Source organism: Vipera ursinii (genome assembly GCF_947247035.1).
Source record: "Vipera ursinii genome assembly, chromosome: 3".
Lineage (NCBI taxonomy): Eukaryota > Metazoa > Chordata > Lepidosauria > Squamata > Viperidae > Vipera > Vipera ursinii.
The window spans coordinates 143,250,523-143,270,360 of NC_139516.1; the positions used below are offsets into that span (position 1 = coordinate 143,250,523).

General features: G+C 37.0%; 1 protein-coding gene across 1 annotated transcript in view; it reads left to right on the plus strand.

Annotated features, from left to right (window-relative positions):
• Positions 1–18,367, plus strand: part of CDYL (chromodomain Y like) — a 116,625-nt gene extending 98,258 nt beyond the window's left edge. Inside the window, exons 3-7 of the mRNA XM_083361178.1 lie at positions 4,447–4,700; positions 6,636–6,808; positions 8,311–8,521; positions 11,370–11,513; positions 16,445–18,367. Coding sequence (XP_083217304.1) covers positions 4,447–4,700; positions 6,636–6,808; positions 8,311–8,521; positions 11,370–11,513; positions 16,445–16,603 — 941 coding nt within the window. The 3' untranslated portion in view covers positions 16,604–18,367. The remainder of the gene's footprint in view (positions 1–4,446; positions 4,701–6,635; positions 6,809–8,310; positions 8,522–11,369; positions 11,514–16,444) is intronic.
• The last annotated feature ends 1,471 nt before the right edge of the window (positions 18,368–19,838 follow it).

The window sequence follows — 19,838 nt, forward strand, 5'->3', positions numbered from 1 at the left end:
TTACTTCTCCAAGCACAGTGAACATGGACATGAAAGTAAAATTTAGCTGTCCGAACATATTTTCTTACCAAATTTAGTAAATATTATATTATGCTTATTTTGTGTATCTCAAAATCTGTTGAGGCATTCTGTTATTTTCTGTGAAGATGAATGCATAGAGATATTGTATCTTTACTGAAAACAGCTACTTAAATGCTGTACTCCCCACCTTTTTTTTGGAACAGTGATAAATATGAGCAAAAATGCCACTGAAGAGTCAGATTTCAGCTGGTAGTAGTCATGGCCAAAAAAATTTGGCGGTGAAAACTGTATCAGTGGAATTAGGGAGGTTTGTTGGAAGCATGCTGCCAGGAGAAATTGTAGGACTCAGAGAAGTTCCTATAAGTTCGTATACAACTTTGGCTTATGTTCTAAAAAAGAAATTGGGTGTTTAGTAAGCAATGTGTAGTACAATATATTAAAGGCCATAACTTTAAAGTGATATGTTGTTCTTTGGTCAGCTAATTACTTAAATATCAATTTTTTAAAAACTTAACTTATTCCCATGTTCCTTCAAAACAGTTCAAAGTATTTGATCAGTACAGCAGTTACACAAAAGGAAAACAGACCAGACAATTTAAAAGAGCAAAATAAATTCACACTGGATACACATTTCACAACTGTATCAATAGTCATATTTAGGAATATATATTTATTAAGATCAAATTCTAAGAATATAAAATACTTGAGAGTATCCTCATGAGGTCTATGTATATTTCATGGTGACAAGTCACCATTATTGAAAGAAGCATGTGAGACTATATGGATTACCTGTTGATCCAGCAGAATTACTTTTCTTAAAGTTCAAGTGGAAATCCACATATTAATAGGCATTTTTTGTATATTTTGTATATATAATTTTTTATTTTCTGTGAAACCAAACAATGTACTTATTTTCTATTAAATTATAGAAGTAAATACCCTGCGGTTGTTATAGATAGTTAAAAGGTCCAATTTCATAAGTTCATACTCATCGTACATGTATACAAAAGTGCTTAGTATGTGATGATATTACTCCTCTTTTATATTTCATGACTAATCATGCAGGTTTCCAGAGTACAATTCTTTCTTTGACTGTCAAGCCTAGAATTTAAGTTAGCCCAGTAATTTTTAAATTCATTATTCTCAAACTACCAAAAGTTACCATTTTTATATCTTTAATCAGAAGATACTTTTTCATATTTTTAGCATTGGCACATTTTCAGTGAAAAATTGTCAATCTATCATAAAATAGGGCAGGTCTACACATCATTCTTTAAGCTAATTATATGTATAATTTCTTTCACTAACTATAAACATTAAAAGTAAAATGCATATATCAAAATATTAATATTCAAAGTCCAAAACCTAATTTTTTTGAACCCCTAGAATTTTCTGTACCCAAAACCTTATCTTACTTTTTGTTATTTAAATTCTTAAAAGTTATAAAACTTTTAAAGTAAATCTTCATATTCTAATATTAAGGATTAAAAGCATTCACTCACCCAGTGTTTCCAATCTTGTCATTCCAAAGGTGTCTAACTTCCTTAAATCCATTGTCAGCTTCCAAACTAGTTAGGAAGGGAAGTGTATCCTGGAAAGGTTTCACTTTGCAGCTGGAGAAAAATGGTAAACTCCCCCATCTCCTAATTCCCCATCCCCACCTCAAGATTACTGTCCTGTGGCCTTTTTATGAGGAAAAGAAACATCGATAAGGAGAAATAGCTTGGGCAATCTCATGTGATTCTGTTCAAAAGGAGCTGATCTACTTTGGCTCTTTTATACAGGGAGTGCAGAATTATTAGGCAAGTTTTATTTTTGAGGATTAATTTTATTATTGAACAACAACCATGTTCTCAATGAACCCAAAAAACTCATTAATATCAAAGCTGAATATTTTTGGAAGTAGTTTTTAGTTTGTTTTTAGTTATAGCTATTTTAGGGGGATATCTGTGTGTGCAGGTGACTATTACTGTGCATAATTATTAGGCAACTTAACAAAAAACAAATATATACCCATTGCAATTATTTATTTTTACCAGTGAAACCAATATAACATCTCAACATTCACAAATATACATTTCTGACATTCAAAAACATAACAAAAACAAATCAGTGACCAATATAGCCACCTTTCTTTGCAAGGACACTCAAAAGCCTGCCATCCATGGATTCTGTCAGTGTTTTGATCTGTTCACCATCAACATTGCATGCAGCAGCAACCACAGCCTCCCAGACACTGTTCAGAGAGGTGTACTGTTTTCCCTCCTTGTAAATCTCACATTTGATGATGGACCACAGGTTCTCAATGGGGTTCAGATCAGGTGAACAAGGAGGCCATGTCATTAGATTTCCTGCTTTTATACCCTTTCTTGCCAGCCACGCTGTGGAGTACTTGGACGCGTGTGATGGAGCATTGTCCTGCATGAAAATCATGTTTTTCTTGAAGGATGCAGACTTCTTCCTGTACCACTGCTTGAAGAAGGTGTCTTCCAGAAACTGGCAGTAGGACTGGGAGTTGAGCTTGACTCCATCCTCAACCCGAAAAGGCCCCACAAGCTCATCTTTGATGATACCAGCCCAAACCAGTACTCCACCTCCACCTTGCTGGCGTCTGAGTCGGACTGGAGCTCTCTGCCCTTTACCAATCCAGCCACGGGCCCATCCATCTGGACCATCAAGACTCACTCTCATTTCATCAGTCCATAAAACCTTAGAAAAATCAGTCTTGAGATATTTCTTGGCCCAGTCTTGACGTTTCAGCTTGTGTGTCTTGTTCAGTGGTGGTCGTCTTTCAGCCTTTCTTACCTTGGCCATGTCTCTGAGTATTGCACACCTTGTGCTTTTGGGCACTCCAGTGATGTTGCAGCTCTGAAATATGGCCAAACTGGTGGCAAGTGGCATCTTGGCAGCTGCACGCTTGACTTTTCTCAGTTCATGGGCAGTTATTTTGCGCCTTGGTTTCTCCACACGCTTCTTGCGACCCTGTTGACTATTTTGAATGAAACGCTTGATTGTTCGATGATCACGCTTCAGAAGCTTTGCAATTTTAAGAGTGCTGCATCCCTCTGCAAGATATCTCACTATTTTTGACTTTTCTGAGCCTGTCAAGTCCTTCTTTTGACCCATTTTGCCAAAGGAAAGGAAGTTGCCTAATAATTATGCACACCTGATACAGGGTGTTGATGTCATTAGACCACACCCCTTCTCATTACAGAGATGCACATCACCTAATATGCTTAATTGGTAGTAGGCTTTCGAGCCTATACAGCTTGGAGTAAGACAACATGCATAAAGAGGATGATGTGGTCAAAATACTCATTTGCCTAATAATTCTGCACTCCCTGTATGAAGCTGCAGATCAACAGCTCCATTTGTCTGTGGAGCTCTCTTCAATTGGCCATCTTTCCCCGGAAGCCTGGGTCATAATGGAACCATGAGCCATACTTTGAATCTTTTGTTTTGTTGAATCTGTAAAGTGTCTTTTAACATGAATTTTTAAAATAGATTATGAAATAGCAACAACACTAAAAAAATAAGTCAGCTATGAAATATGAAAAGTGTATAAATGAGAAAGCGAAATTTCCAGTGGCATATTTATATGTGTATAGGTCTGCAGATTAATAACATCACTTTCAATCCTTTTTGGATATGGAATTTAGGAAAGAAGAGAATTTATATTTATAAAAGACATAAATCTTAAAATTAGAGAAAGAAACATCAAGAACCTGTAAATGTGAAACCTGAACTTTGAAGAAGTGGAGAAAGATTATTATTTAAACTCTGGTATTGGAAAAGACTCTTGAGAATACTATGGACCATAAAACAAATCAATCCAGAGTGGCCACTTAAGACAGAAATGACCAGACTCAAATTATCATATTTTGGACACATTATATAAAATCTTTGAGTTGTCTATAATGCTGGGAAAGGTAGGAAGAAAAAGAAGAGGACAACTAATAGCAAATTATATGGACGTGATTACAGTAGAAATGGGTGCAGTGTTGGGAGATCTGAAGGGTCAAGTTGGGGACAGATCACCTTGGAGAAGATTTACATGATCACTAAGAGTCAACACATATATGTGCTCGTGTACTTTTTTAATATTTTGTATGTATACATTTTTCTATATCAGCAATGAAATAAAGATTCTTCTAAGAAATCAGTGGTTATCTATCTTTTAATATCAACCCTAGCCCTATTATCCATGTAGGTATAATCCCTTCCTTCTCTCACATATATTCTGTAGAACCGTAAGCAGTTGCATTTCAGAAATGCTTTTTAATAGCTTTCATTAAGACATTTAGTATTTGCTTCTGTTATGCTTTGCTATAGTATTTTGGTATTACCATGTTTTCCATATAATAAGAATTTGATGTGCTTCCTGAATAAAGCTGAGGACTAAAAATACTGTAACCCTTTTCACAGGCACATCTACCTTTATAGAAGCCTTGGCAACCAATGGTAACAACATTCAGACATCAGTAACAGGAGTAGCAGCCAATAAACGAAGATTTATTGATGAAAGGAGAGATCAGCCTTTTGATAAAAGGCTACGATTCAGTGTGCGGCAAACTGAAAGTGCTTACCGCTACAGAGACATTGTTGTCAGGAAGCAAGATGGATTCACGCATATTTTATTATCCACCAAATCATCAGAGAACAATTCATTAAATCCAGAGGTTAGAGTTGTTTCATTACTTTTGATTTTTTAACTGGGAGGGTGGGATTCCTGCTATCTCAGAAACTCACAGCCATCTGTGCCCTAGTCACTTCCAGATTGGATTACTGTAATGTGCTCTACATGAGGCTGTTCTTGAAGAGTATTCAGAAGTTTCAACTGGGGCAACATGTTACACCTCTGCTCTGTGGGTTGCACTGATTGCCAGTTTGCTTCAAGGTCAATACAAGGTGTTGGTTTTAATCTTTAAAATCCTTCACGGCATGGGGATCGCCTCTTCTTGATTACATCTGCCCAACCCATTAGATCTGCCAGAAAAGGTATGCTTAAGGTTTCACCTGCTAGAGACTTCAGGTCCCAACTGCTAGAGGTGGGTCCCAGAAGGTGGGCCTTCTCTGCTGTGGCATCTCCTTACGGAACATTCTCCTCCCCAAAATGAAGTAAATTTTTCATCTGTTAATAGTCCCTCATGACCTAGTTATGTCTTCAGGCCTGGGGTTCCAGAGGAACAATGGTATTCTAAGGTGGCTCTGTTATTGGGATTCATATTTATTCTCTCCTGTGCTTGGTGGTTTACATATTTTTTAATAATGACTGTTCTATATTTTTAATAATAATTGTTTTTATATATTTATTGTTTTACTTGGTTGTATGCCACCGAGTGTCACTTTTTGTCAGATGAGTGGCCATGTATTGATAAATAAATAGTGCAGAAATTAAAAGTTAAGCAGCACATCAATGGCAAAACATTAGTAAATCAGTAAATGCAGGTGTAGAGGTTAGTGCTTGAGATAAGGATGCGGAGGCATTTTCAAGAAGATTAGAATGATAAGGAAAGTTCAAAGATGCCTGATTGGTAGAACATGTTTCTTACAAAAAAAAAGTCCATGCTTTGGATTTTTTTAAAATTTTCAGAGGGCTCTTAAGAAACAAATGATAAAGGGGTCCCTATGGATTTTTCTCCATTAGTCATTGCCAACTATAGGGGATAGTGCTCATCTCCGTTTCAAGGCCATTGAGCCAGCGCTATCTGAAGACATTTCTACGGTCATGTGGACAATATGACATCACAGAGCACTGTTACCTTCCCACCATACTCGTACCTGTTTATCTTCTCACATTTGGATGCTTTTGAACTGCTAGGTTAGCAGGAGCTGGGGCAAGGATGGGAGCTCATCCTGCCACTTGGCGCTCAGGTCTCAAACTTGGGCTGCCGGCTTTCCAGACAAGCCCAGCATCTTAACCGCTGAGCCACTGCGCCACCCCTCCTTAAGAAACAAGTCAGCCTGAAACTTCATAGGTCACTGTCAATCCATTTCACCACTGCAGGTCATAAATTGGGAAAATATAAATTAAAACAAGTTATGAATTGTGTCACAGTATTATATTACTAGTATTACACTGATATAATACTAGCAATCATATTCGTTTCCAAACCTAAAGTTCTGTATATTTAAACATTTGGGATAATGGAAATTAAAAGCTATTTGACAGGGATGTAAATATGAAGCTTCAACTTACCCTAAGGCTTAAGTGATTTACTGATTTGCCTATGTACTATTTTTCTGTATTTTTGTATCTGTAAATGACCTTATTTGTTAAGAATTAAGATTTTCTGTCCAGTTTTTCAGCGAATTTAGATATTCATAAACATCAGGCTTATCCCTTGGGAATAAATACTGCTCAGCTTGGTAAAATTTAACACAACGCAAGTTAATATTGGTAATGCTTACATTTTAAAAACATTTGTCCATTGTTGTCTGTCTTTTTTGGGGGGGGGAGGACTTTTAGCCTTGTCCTAAATTTAGATGTCACTGAATTGGTTACATATGCCACCTGCTGTTCACATTACAGAAATACTTGGCAAATGAAAAGCTTTTCAGAAGCAATACTCCATATCCTTTTTTTTTCATGTGTTTCATGCATCTCATTCCAGGTGATGAAAGAAGTCCAGAGTGCACTGCATACAGCAGCCGTTGATGACAGTAAACTCGTACTTCTTAGTGCAGTTGGCAGTGTTTTCTGTTGTGGCCTTGATTTCATTTATTTTATTCGACGTTTGACAGATGATAGAAAAAGGGAAAGTACTAAGATGGCAGATGCAATTAGGTTTGTAAAATTATTCTGTTTGTGCTTAACCAAATCATGAGCTAAAACAGCTATTTGTGAAACCAAAACTGTTATACCCAATTATACTTGGATTTTTCCCCCCTCAGTCAGTAAATGGATTTAAATCAGAATATTTATTATTTTGGAGATATTGTAAAGGTGTCAATTTTCAAACTGGGAAGAGTTGCACATCCGGTAGGTTAAGTATGGTTAAACATGTTTCCAAGACAGTTTTTATATTGGAAGAAACTTATTGAATAGATGCAATTTTTACCTTTCATAACAGTCTCATATTATGGGAAACCAGATTATCCAGAAAGGTTATTCAGACTAGATGTTTGGAAATTAATTATATGTTGAGAGAGTCTATGTGTACGGACCATACAACTCACAGAATGAGAGTTTAATGTTCTGCTTCCCAATCTCCCTGTTTCACTGAAAAGGAAATTTGGATGGATGGTTTGTAACAAGCCACTATTTATTATTAATACCAAATATGAGAAACATTGTTAAGAAATGTCTCTATCAAAACTAAATCTTAATATCTAAAATAAAAATCAATGTTGAAGAGAAAAAAATGAAATGTTTAACAATATATTATTTCAAGTGGTTTTTTCTTTGTTTTTTTAAGTGTGTAATATGAGAAACTACAAGTCTCAGAAACTACATCCTCAGTATTTTAAAAAAACATATTTTAGCAAACTATGTATTTTGTTCTTGAAGTAAAGTCCATTTTATAGCTGTAGTGTTTATTTTCAAAAATTATATTTTATGTGTTTATCAAATTGTTTTGAGCATCCTAGCAAAATACAGATAAGCCCTTGACTTACGGCTACAATTGAGCCCTATGTTACTAAGTGAGATTTGCTAAGTGAGATTTGCCCCATTTTACAACCATTCTTGCCATAGTTGTTAAGTGAATCAATTGTTAAGTGAATTTGGCTTCCCCATTGACTTTGCTTGTCAGAAGATTGCAAAAGCTGATCACATGATCCTGGAACAAGGGAACCGTCATAAGTATGAACCAATTGCCAAGCATCTGAATTTTGAACTCATGACCATGAGGATGCTGCAACAGTCCTAAGTGTGAAAAACACTCATAAGTCACTTTTTCAATGACGTTGTAACTTTGAATGGTCACTCAAATGAACTGTTGCAAGTCGAGAAATACCTGTAATAGAAATGTTTTAATATTTTTTTAAAAAAGCTACTTGAAGGCAAACGCTGCCTACAAATAACTTGTGTTCCTACTTTCACTTTCTCCTTTAGAGATTGATAATTAAATTTGATGCCCTCCCTCCATGTCACCTCCAATAAAATAGTGGTGTTTCTAGTTCTTGTTTTATACTTTAATAAGAAGATGTGGTTGTGCCTGTCACATTTTCGTAAAAAGTCTTTATAAACAATGAGTATTAGAATAGTTACAATTTTGAAATAGATTTCACTAAAGTATATTGCTGCTAAAATGTGAGCTTGTAACCATGTTCTTACTTTTATTTCAGGAATTTTGTAAATACTTTTATTCAGTTTAAAAAGCCCATAATTGTTGCAGTAAATGGCCCAGCTATTGGACTTGGAGCATCTATATTACCTCTATGTGATGTGGTATGGGCTAATGAGAAGGCCTGGTTTCAGACTCCATATACAACATTTGGGCAAAGTCCTGATGGATGTTCATCTCTCACATTCCCAAGAATAATGGGTCTGGCATCTGTAAGTAATCTGTAAAATACAGGTAATCCCCCCAGGTACGAACATTCATTTAGCGAGTTTTCACAGAAAGAGGCCTCTGTAGCCATGTGTCTTGGATTTAGTCACTGCTGCAAGCGGCGGCCATTTTAACTCTGTGACTTGCCTGTGCTGTTCAAGTTACGAATGCAGTTTCCTGAAGCCGGAAGAGGTGTTTTTTGTTGTTTTTCTCCCTGGTCACATGGCCAAACGAGCCAGTGATTTTTGCAGCTGGCGCCTCCTGGGCTTGAGGACCGACTGCTAGAATTGCTTCTGTGAGTGTTTTAAAATATTTTTTCCTTGTTACTCTACAGTGCTTGCAAACTGTTTGCAAGCTCTTTGGAAACTCCTCTTCTTTTTAAGTACTGTACTTTGCAAACTATTGTGTTTGTAAGTGCCGTACTTTGCAAAAATAAAGTTTGTTTGCATTTTCCTGGAAACTGTAGAAATGCTAGACTCATCCTGTATAAGGAAAATGTTTTGGAATAAACCAGTAATTTTTCAGGATGAAAAGATTTCTGGCTCTTAAAATGTAGCCATGTGCGTTTGTGGTGTTGCGTTTTTGCATATTCGATTCTTCTACATTATAAGTTAAGAGCTATTTTTATAAGGCTGAAGAGGAGATGCTGGATTTAATTTAGAAAAGATGCTTCAGGACATGGGGAGCATAAAAATACAATAAAAAACTTACATTAAAGCAGTCAAGCCTTTTTCTGTGGTCAGTTGAAAAAATCAAGAAGGCAGTTGGGTATCCAATGAGAAGCAAATCATAGGTTTTTCAAATGCATCTGTGCAAGCTGAACTAAAAATATGTCATTTATATGAAAGGTTTCCTATTGTTTCAGATAGTATAAATGATTATAAACTATGTGAAGCTGGAATTAAGTCTTGTGGACTGATAGTCTAATAGTCTAATCTGCTTAGCCTACCATGTGTTACTTCCTATTAATGAGGCAGTTGTTTTTCATGGTTACTTCAGAAGCTGTGTAACCGTAGAGGAACCAGTAATGGACATTTCTGATTATAAGCATGAATAGCGAAAAATTTTGAAAATTTCAATATATTTGAAAGTATAATGAAAATATATTAAAAGGTAAAGGTTCCCCCGCACATGCGTGCTAGTCGGGCGCTCACTCTGTTACGCGGCACTCGGGATTCAACCGGCCAAACTTCCGACCTTGTGATCGACAAGCTCAGCGTCCTAACCCACAGAGCCACCACGTCCCAATAGAAAATATATTACACAGATTCTATTGCACTAAGAAATGTGAAACTTTTTTCTCTTAGAAAATATAGTGGAATAAAAAACTACAGAGCAAGATTAATAAAATACATAAAAAGTATGGCCCTTCATAAGCGTTCCCCCTCCCCCTTTTCTCCTTTTTCTACATTTTTTTGGTATTGCAGAATCAATAGGTACCTTGTATTCAGTAGGGGTGAAAATAGGTACCTGAAGTTCTGTATAGGCTTGGTATCAATTTTTATACTTTAAAAACACTGGAACACCCCTCAATGTAATTAGTGAATTGAAATTGGTCATAAACTAACACTTACACAAGCTATTTAAATTCATCAATATAAGAAATGGCTTGAAAATTGACAAGGGACAGAATTGTTTAGTTCTGAGGAAAAGATGCAGATTTATGTACCTTTATTAACCTTATTCGTAAAGGTGTATAAAATAGGTAGCCTTTTTTTGTACAGGTGCGCTGCAACGCAGAGTCAAATAGTTCCCTGGTTTAGGGATTGTAGACCCTAGACCAGTGATGGCGAACCTTTTAGAGACTGAGTGCTCAAATTGCAACCCAAAACCCACTTACGTATCGTTGGGTGCCAGGTGGACGTGGCCCATTGAGTGGGCGTGACCCATTGGGTGGGCATGGCTGCAGTGGTAATGGTAGACTGGGTGGGACTAAAAAGTTCAATCCCAACTTTGCGAGATCTTTTTTTCCCCGCAAGAAGTTGAAATAGATTGGTTGATTTTACCTTTTTTTTGCACATGGCGGCAGAGGCCCAGCTGAAGGCCTAGGACTGGGGCCACGGCGCGTGTGCCCACAGAGAGGGCTCTGCGCGCCACAGCTTCGCCACCACGGCCCTAGACCGTGCATAACTATTTTGTTTTATTTTATTATTTTCCATCTAAAAATAATGAGTTTTATTAATTATTTTTGAGATATTTTTTGGGGGGTGGCAGTTCAAAGTTGAGAGAGAGACCGCAAAGGTCACAAAAATGACTGATAGAACCTAAAAGTGGTCTGCAGGTTGTTTGCTATACCTTGATTTCATAATCTGTTTCCCTTAACAAAGTTTCTCTATGGCAAACCCTGTCAACTTCCTTTGAGCTATTATCATGATTCAGCAATCAATTCAAGGCAGTTAAAGTTGTTGACTTTAGAACTAATGATATGTTTTGCAATGGTTTGTTCTAGTTTTTTTTGCTTTTTTTCTACTATTAACTAGATTTTTTTTTCCTTAAAAAAGGATCTAGATGTAAGGATCTAGATTCCATATTTTGGCAATAAACAGATTTTTTTTAAAAAAAATCAATTTTAAGTTAAGATGAATAATCATTGGCAATTTTTTATGTAAATGATCAGACTACAATGCATGTCTTGGATCATAAATACTTTGAAACTCTTATGTAGGGCTAGAAGTTGACATTGAATTATTGTGTTGCTTTCAATATTTGCTTTATTTCAGTTCAGCACACAGACAAAAAGTAACGTAATCTAGTTAATTGTTCCAAGTAGGAGCATTTTTTCTAAGCCAGTGTTTATAGTTAGAAAATTTTTATACTTTGTTATAACTTACAAAAAATTTCTATCTTTCTCAGGCAAATGAAATGTTGTTTAGTGGAAGGAAGCTAACAGCACAAGAAGCATGTTCAAAAGGACTGGTGTCTCAAGTATTTTGGCCAGGAACGTTCACACAGGAAGTTATGGTTCGAATTAAGGAACTTGTCACATGTAATTCAGTTGTAAGTTGCTTGCTTCTTTCAATAAAAGTTTAATACTCAGACTGTTATAATGATTAAGTATCCGTTCACATAGTAAATTTAGTCTAAAACCATTTTGATCTGGCCCTCCAATATCCTGGGAAGGATTTTCACTATTCAGAACATACGTTGGCAGAAAGGGTTTCCACCAACTATTCAAGTTAACTTTGAACCCAAAAGCTGCCACTTTATTGCCTCTTCTTTTAAAAAGGCACTCAACTGCAGATTGTAATATTTCACCGAGAGAAGGAAGTGACGTGTGGATGAATTCTGCAAATAGGTTCCTAATATCCAGTAGCGCGTCATCAGCTGTAGTGCAGCTGTTGTGTAATGCATAAATCTAGTAAAACAAATTTTAAGTGTTTATGGTAAGAATGCACTATAAAAATTCAGTTGTTTTGACTGTACTGGTATAAATATCTGGTCCAAAACTATGGAAGGAAAAAAGGTGTGAAAACTGTCTCTTGACTTTTTACCTGAACAGCTTAGTTCCTTGTTGCCCAATCCCAGAATGGATTTCTGGAAGCAGCAACCCCAAAGAGAACCGGTTGTTTACCTATTTGAATTCCACCACTGCTTAGTTCCATCACATTTCTCTGTTTAATTTACAATTTCTTACTGTATAATAACTTACTTACAAAATAAAAACATGTTTGCATTGAATTATCTGCTAATGCAGAATGTAAGGTTTATAATACGCTGAACTCCAACCACCATTACAAAATAATTTGTTGCTGCTGCATTAGATATGATATGATCATACACCTGCATTCTAGTAGTGGTCCTGAGTGGGACCAGTGTACATTTTGCAGTCCAAGTGTACCTTCAACTGTATTCTTCTAATCCAGGGCTTTTCAACCAGTGGTACGGGTACCACCTGTGGTACATTGGCACCTGGCAGGTGGTAAGCGACCATCCTAGAAAAGTGGTAGCGGGGAAGGGGAATGAGCTGAACCGGTGGCAGCACCGCACAAGCCTGAGCGAGAGATGACTGGGGCTGCAGGGCTATCAGGGCTCAGTGGAAGTGCCAGGATCAGCGCCAGGCTCCAGCTGGAGCTCAGCACTGATCCTAGCGCTTCTGAGCCCAGAAGAAGCGCCGATCAGCTGGAATGTTGCAGCATCTCCAGGATCTTGTGATTTACATTCAGATGTTTGGCAACTGATTCATATTTATGATGGTCACAGAGTCCCAGGGTCATGTGAAGTGACCAAAACCTGCTGCAACCACCCAGCAGATGGGGGGGGGGGGAATAAAAACCAAATAAACCTCCACCCCACCCCCGCTGCCAATCCTCAACAGAAATGCTCACAACAATGAAAACCTCGGACAGGAGGAAGAGCGCCACCGGGCAGGCAGGCAGGTGTCTTGCTCAGCTGTGGCTTGGGGGGCACTTTTTTCAGTGCCATTGTAACTTTGAACAGTCACTAAGTGAACTGTTGTAAGTCGAGGACTCTGTACTTTATCACTTTTTTCCTTTTTTTTTTTTTTTTTTTGTCATCAAGTTTTTGACCCCTTGCTAGGCAGCTGGTGGTACTCGGATCTTGCCATATCCTAAAAGTGGTACAATGGGTGAAAAGGTTGAAAAGCCCTGTTCTAATCTATTTGGATGGCCTTTCTGGAATAGTTCCACAGTGTAGGGTGAGATTTGCAATGGAGTGTGGATTGCAACTCCAACCTGTTTAGCATCTAGTCTTGATGTAGTACACATTATTATTAGCAAACGATGCTTATACAGTATAACCAAACCAGAGACAGCTGGGTAGCTTCAATGAAGGATGAAAGATACTAGCTTCCACACTGCAGCTGTCTTGTTGTCACCCCAGCCTTAATTACAGTTGGGGATGTTAACGTTTCTTCACTAAGTTTTCTTGCAGCAATTAAAACCCATTTGCATGTCTTCTATGCATGCACATACCCATTTTTAGCACAGCATCTATGTTAATTGCAGTCCCACCACAGCCTGCTAGAGGGATTGAGGCAGCCAATCTTTCTGAGATAATATTTGAAAATTTAAAAGTCATTTGTATTCTAAATTGAATATATACTACTTACACATTAAATGCTTGCTCACTTTTCCCCTTAACAGTCCTTTCCACATTTATCTGTAATCAAAGAAGTTGTGTAACAGAGCAGTGATATGGGGGAATGAACATGCAATCAAACCACAAGGGAGAGCAACATGTTGAAATGGCACTTCAGATGTGCAAAGGGTGCAAATGTGCATCAGAATTCAGATGAGAGGATTCATCCAGGATCCCTTCAAATAACAACAGAATGCCTTTTGCAGACATGTGGTTGTTTCGGAAAATTGTCGAATAAGATAATGTTCTGGAACACTTCGTGCCGCGCTAAATCAGTGAGGATCTGTTGACATTTCTTTCACATTTAATAAAGCTAAAATCAATTTATTCCATATTATCTTGATGTGTACTACATATATTTCTAGTTGTCCTGCTATTTCATTAGCCCAAATCAGTTGGAACTGAAAAATTTAGATACGGGAATTAAAATTGAGTAAAGGGTACTAATAGGAAATCCCTATTTCATGCAGCAAATCAGTTTGAAATATATCCCAAAACTTGCTTGTGCACGTGGAGGAAACAGACTTTTTCATTTGCTTTTTTTAATCCTTGGATTTATATTCTCTTCCCTTGAAACACAAGGAAAATATTCGATTTGTGCAAATTCCAACGAATTCTGTTGAGCCAGAGCAGCCATTGAATTTCCGACTGCTTTCTATATGCTTTCCCTTCCTTCGTTTCTCCGAGTGGGGAATCCATTTTTTTATTTGAAAAAGGCAGACTAGAGGAAACATAGCCTCAGAGATTATTGGATTGGCTTAACATTTACTCTTCATAGAGTTTTATGTGCGAAATTGCCAATGAAAGTCCCTGAAAATTGTTAACATCCTGACTTTAGCATGCCCGAAAAGCTGTGCATATAAACATAAATCATTTCAAAGTATAGTCACCCTGTCAGTTAGTGTCACTTTTATTTGACGAGCATTCTTTCCGTTCCAATTGCCCAATTCATTTCATACTATGCATTCATATTGTTGCCAACTGTATGAAGGAAAGTGTTTATAATGTAGACTTTTTCTGCCAGCATAAGGTTGGGAGGGGGGGTATTGTTAATCTACTACTGCTAGTACTAATTTTCATACAAAACTATTTTTATGCAAATTAAACTCATGGAAGAACGTCATATATGTAGCGTGGGAAAAATAAAGCATTGCTGAAGGGAAGGCGAAATTTTCTTAAAAGTTGATGGTCCCTGTGTTTCTTCTTCCTTTTTCGTCTGTTTTTCCTTTCTTGGCGGTTCAGGCAGCCTATATTTTCAAAAGTGTTCTCTGTTTATCAAAGTGCTTGCCAAAATAGTATTTGCTGGCCTTTCCCTGATTCTCCAGAGTTCCAGCAGGTGAACCTAGAAGACTTCATTCTCTAATCTGGACCACAAATAGAGAAGGAAGAATTCCTCTCCTGGCTCAACAGTTGTGGTCCTTAGAACTCACCTATGTCTATCAGCATGTTATTCAATTATTTTTATTAATAACATGGAGAAAGAAATTAAGGGAATGCTAATCAGTTTTGTAGATGATAGAAATAAGATGACTAATATCATAAAAGTCAAACATAAATTCAGAATGGGCCAAAAGAAATGCAGTAGTCTTTTACTGCAGGGTTCCCCAACCCCCAGTCCGTGGACCAGTACTGGGACGTGGCATGCCAACAACCGGTCCACACAAGCAAAGCCCCATCCGCAGGATGCAGGCAGCACACAACACCACGCCCATCCCCCGGTCCACGGAAAAAAATTCTAGTGCCCAAAAGGTTGGGGACATCTGTTTTACAGAAAGAAATGCAATATTATTAATTTAGCAAACAAAAATTCTTACCTCAAGGAATGGAACTTTTGAAAAGAAAATTGTAATGAAAATTAATTGCAGAGAGAGCCAGTTTAATTTAGGCAGTAGCTTAAAAACTGGAAGACTGTGACTTCTGCTCCCAACTTAAGCACAAGGCCAGCTGGATAACTTGGGCTGGTTACTTTTTCTCAGTTTTAGGAAGGAGGCAACAGCAAACCTCTTCCAAAAAACCTTGCTAAGTTGCCAGGATTCAACACTGAGTCAAAGGCACCCCCTGTCACCAAAAAAATTAATTCCAAACTGAGTATCTATTACTTTTGATGATTTTTTTATTCTACTCTTTTAGATAAATATAGCTCCTGATAGATTTCAAATGTACAAGTATTTAGGTGTGCAAAGTATTCCAGTTTTCAGGTCTATGATTCAATTATTGGCTTGAATCTTTTCCCAGAGTGAAGGATAGATTGGAATACACTGTTCAGTTTTTAATTTGGTACCTCTCTGAATTTGCAATTCAGTTCCTAGATCAGCAGAAACAAAAAGTATAAAAATGCAACATTGAAGGCAAAAAATAACTTTAGAAATCCGTATTTTAATAAATAGATTTAGACATGCTGCTAAAATAAATGTTTTGAAATGTTTTTTTCAAATTTTGTGACCTTTTAAAGAAGGCATTGATGCAGAGTTAGGATATATAACTGATACAACTGATAAGATATAACCCACAAAATATAAGTATACTGATTTTTCATGCATATATGAAATAAGTATACTGATTTTTCATTCATATATGAAATGCCTATGTTATATACCTTCTTAGAGAGGAATGGCTGCCATTGATTCCTATTAGGAAAATTGAATGGCTTATTTTTAAAAGAGAAAGAAGAATTGTGTTTAAGCTGTGATTCTCTGCCATCCATAGTAAAGCAGTATACTTAAGCAACAGTCTCCATTCACATGCTTACTCTCTGACCACTATTTGTGAATAAAACATGTGTTGAATATTAAATAATACCATGCCTGTGCTTTTTTTTTAATTTAATGTAGGTACTTGAAGAATCCAAAGGTTTAGTTCGTAGTATTATGAAGGTGGACTTGGAACAAGCCAATGATAAGGAGTGTGAAGTTTTAAAGAAAATTTGGGGTTCTGCTCAAGGGATGGACTCAATGTTAAAATACTTACAGAAGAAGATTGATGAATTTTGAAGAGATGTGCATTGACACTGGATTGTATTTACTTGGACATCTGGATTTCATCGATACCCTAGCTGAAAGTAAAATAAAACATACCTAAGGCTCAGAAAATGTGGGCTAAAAGGTAGAGGAACATGGTTTTATGGTCAAGGGTTTTAAAAGAAGTACTGTATGTTAAGCATTGAACAATTTGTTTTCTTTTTTCCACACACACACATATATAAATATATATATATATATATTATATTTCTTTATATACACAAACTAAAATATATAATGGAGTGCACTACCAAACTTTTTGTCTTCTACTTTGTTATCATTGGCTAGTACTGTATCAGAAGAAAATGGTGAATAAAATGAAATGTTGCATTATTTTGTAAGTGGCAGGAAAGTCCTGAAGCAATGACTATTTTTTCACTAGAGTCCAGAGTTAAAACGGGTATTGGCTGGCCCTTACTTTCACTGCCCAAAAAGTAAGTTAAGAAGAGGCATTGCCTTGCATTTTGAGAAAGGTTTAAAAATACCTCAAATAATGTGTTCTAAAAAAAATATTTTTTAAGAAAAAAATACCCCATATAGAAAATGCCCCTCTTCCCCAAATATCCAAGCGTGCTCAGGATTTATTCTATACAAACACTCAGCCCTTCATGTTTTGGGGAACATGCCCCATTCTTACCCAGATAGCATGAAGATGCCAGTTTCTTGTCAAAAAAAAAAGTTTTGTTTTACAGTATTAGTGAATCACTGAAATACCATATATATTATGGATTAAATAATAGTTTAGTCTTAGTGGTTTTATAAAAATTTAGGGTTTTTTAATGATTTTACTACATAATTGCTTCTATTGCTGGGTGAAAAAAACTATATACATTGTTTTGTTCTGTTTGCTTGTTTAAAGAAATACACCAAAAATATATATATTATGTTCATCTTTAGCCTCCTGTAGAATATATTTTATTTAATAAGTTAAAATTTGTGTGGCACACTATTAATTATTCCTTTTTCATGCTACCTTATCTTAGTTGTCTGTTGTCTTTTGTCAATGCTTTTAATCTTAATTATACACTATGACCCTGATCCAGAGAATTCTCCATGCAGCAATGGGCTCTAGGCATTTTGCAAGGCATTGGATGAGGTTCCGCTCCAGAGAACAGGAATAGTGCTTTTAATTGAAGTGGGTACGTAGAGGTATTGCTTACCTATTTGGCAGCCTATATTGATGCAGGATTACTATCCATGGCCTCCCAACCCTACATCAAGTGTTGGAGGCAACCCCTCCATTTCCCATCAAAGACACACAGTGCCCTTTTGTGCGAATGGGACTGCATCCAGAAGGGCAATGTGCTGGTGAAATTCTGCTTTCATGCCTTTTCTGGATCAGGGTGCATAATAGTCTGGTATACAAGAGTGCCCTGTGTAAATAGACCTGTTTTGCATTCCTGTTGGGAGTGTATGATGATTCCTACTCCAGATATCTACTAGGATTTAGATATCTATACTTGCAATCTTACTGAATGTATGAAGAATGGGGAAAATTTAAACCTTATTTTTGTACAGTTTGGAACTTTATACTTGGAGCCTGACCACCTCATCCTAGCAGAAAGATGTACAGTGTGTAAATCTGCTTTTCCTTGGGTTGGTACAGTATTTTTGCATCTGTGGGACCTAATTTTTGTTGTTCTAGTAGTTTGAACTATATATAAACTGTACAATCTGTAAAGTTTTTATAGAATAAATATTCAGCTGTGAACCTGTTAAAATAAAACTAATATTTCTTAACACCTCTTAAAAGTGCTGCAAAGTGTTGTCCTTATTCTCCATTCAGTGTTCTTTCATCTTCCCCCAGGAAATGCATTTTTATAGCTTTGAGGTCTTTTTTGAACTGTGGTCTGTAGTAGTTCTTGTAAATTTTTATATTTTCCCCAGACTCTCTTAATTTCCTGTTTTGCAGCAAAAGCAACTTTTAAAAGGCATATAGAAAATTCACTGGATTAATTCTTAAGGTTGGTTACTCTACCTCTTAGATTCTGGAAGGCAGGTACAAAAGTATAAACACTTTCCCTTGGTGTTTATGTGGAGACATCAGTCTGCTGTAATCTGACTTGTGCTGTCTCTAAAACCAGGTAAAAAAACAGGATAATATGATTCAGTTTCCAGAGGACTAATCTCTTCACATCTGAACAACTGCAGTGCATTTGCAGAGAAAGGCTCAGATTACTACTGTATGTTGCTTTTTTAAAAAAATTGGCTTAAAACAAAAGTCCCACATTTATTTTAATCAACCACCTTGTTTTCGCTGCCTTGTGACTATAGATCCATTATGATCTATAGTCAACGTTGTACAAACTACGTATAAGATCTAAGATGGCGGCGCCTGCAATGGCTGCGGCTGCAATGGCTCTTGAAGGCAAATAGTTTTGGGAGGGATAGTAAGGGCTATAGGTCACATGATCAGGAAGATTTTAATGTGTTTGAGCAACATGGTGGAACTAAGGTAACATACGACATACGACTGACAATCTTTGCTGGCATGGCAAGTTTCTAGTTGTTTTGGAACTGTTGGTGAGACCATTAAAAGTCGTTGGCACTGTTTGAATTTGTTCTACCAGCAGCAAGATCTGACTGCTGGCCCAGTGATGGATTGTATTGCAAATCAGGACTGTTTCCAGAGGAGGCAGAGGAGGAGAGGACCTGGAGCTTATGGAGCGAAGGAACTGGATGAGGCTGTCGGCAGGCCCAGAGGAAGAGAGAGGCTTTTGGAGGAGTTGGTGGAGGCGGCAGCGTGCTCCAGGGGCAAAAAGAAGCAAGACCTCTTTAAGGAAAAGGTGGAAAAGTCAGGATCAGAAAAATGAAAGAAGGCGAGGTTGTCAGAATACAAGCGAATTTGAGGGCTAATCCACATGGAGCCCCATTTCAATCTGTCCTGTGTGCCATCGTTCACTCCCTAGAGACTAAAATGGACAATGTGAAATTTCAGCAGGCCACGAACAAGAAGTATATATCGGAGGTGGTGACCCTTTGAGAGCTGTATGCAACGAAATTTCATTTTGATGTATGCCGATCGGTGTACATTCAAAGTGACAATAAAGTTATCATCATCATGTGCCTCTTCAATGGTGTGAAGATGGTCATACAACAGCCTTCATTTCCCTGCTGCACCTCAAAATTTGTGGGCTTGAGCAAGATGATATTGAAGAGTTCCTGGCGTTGTATATATGTTTCACATATATATATTCATAATAGATAC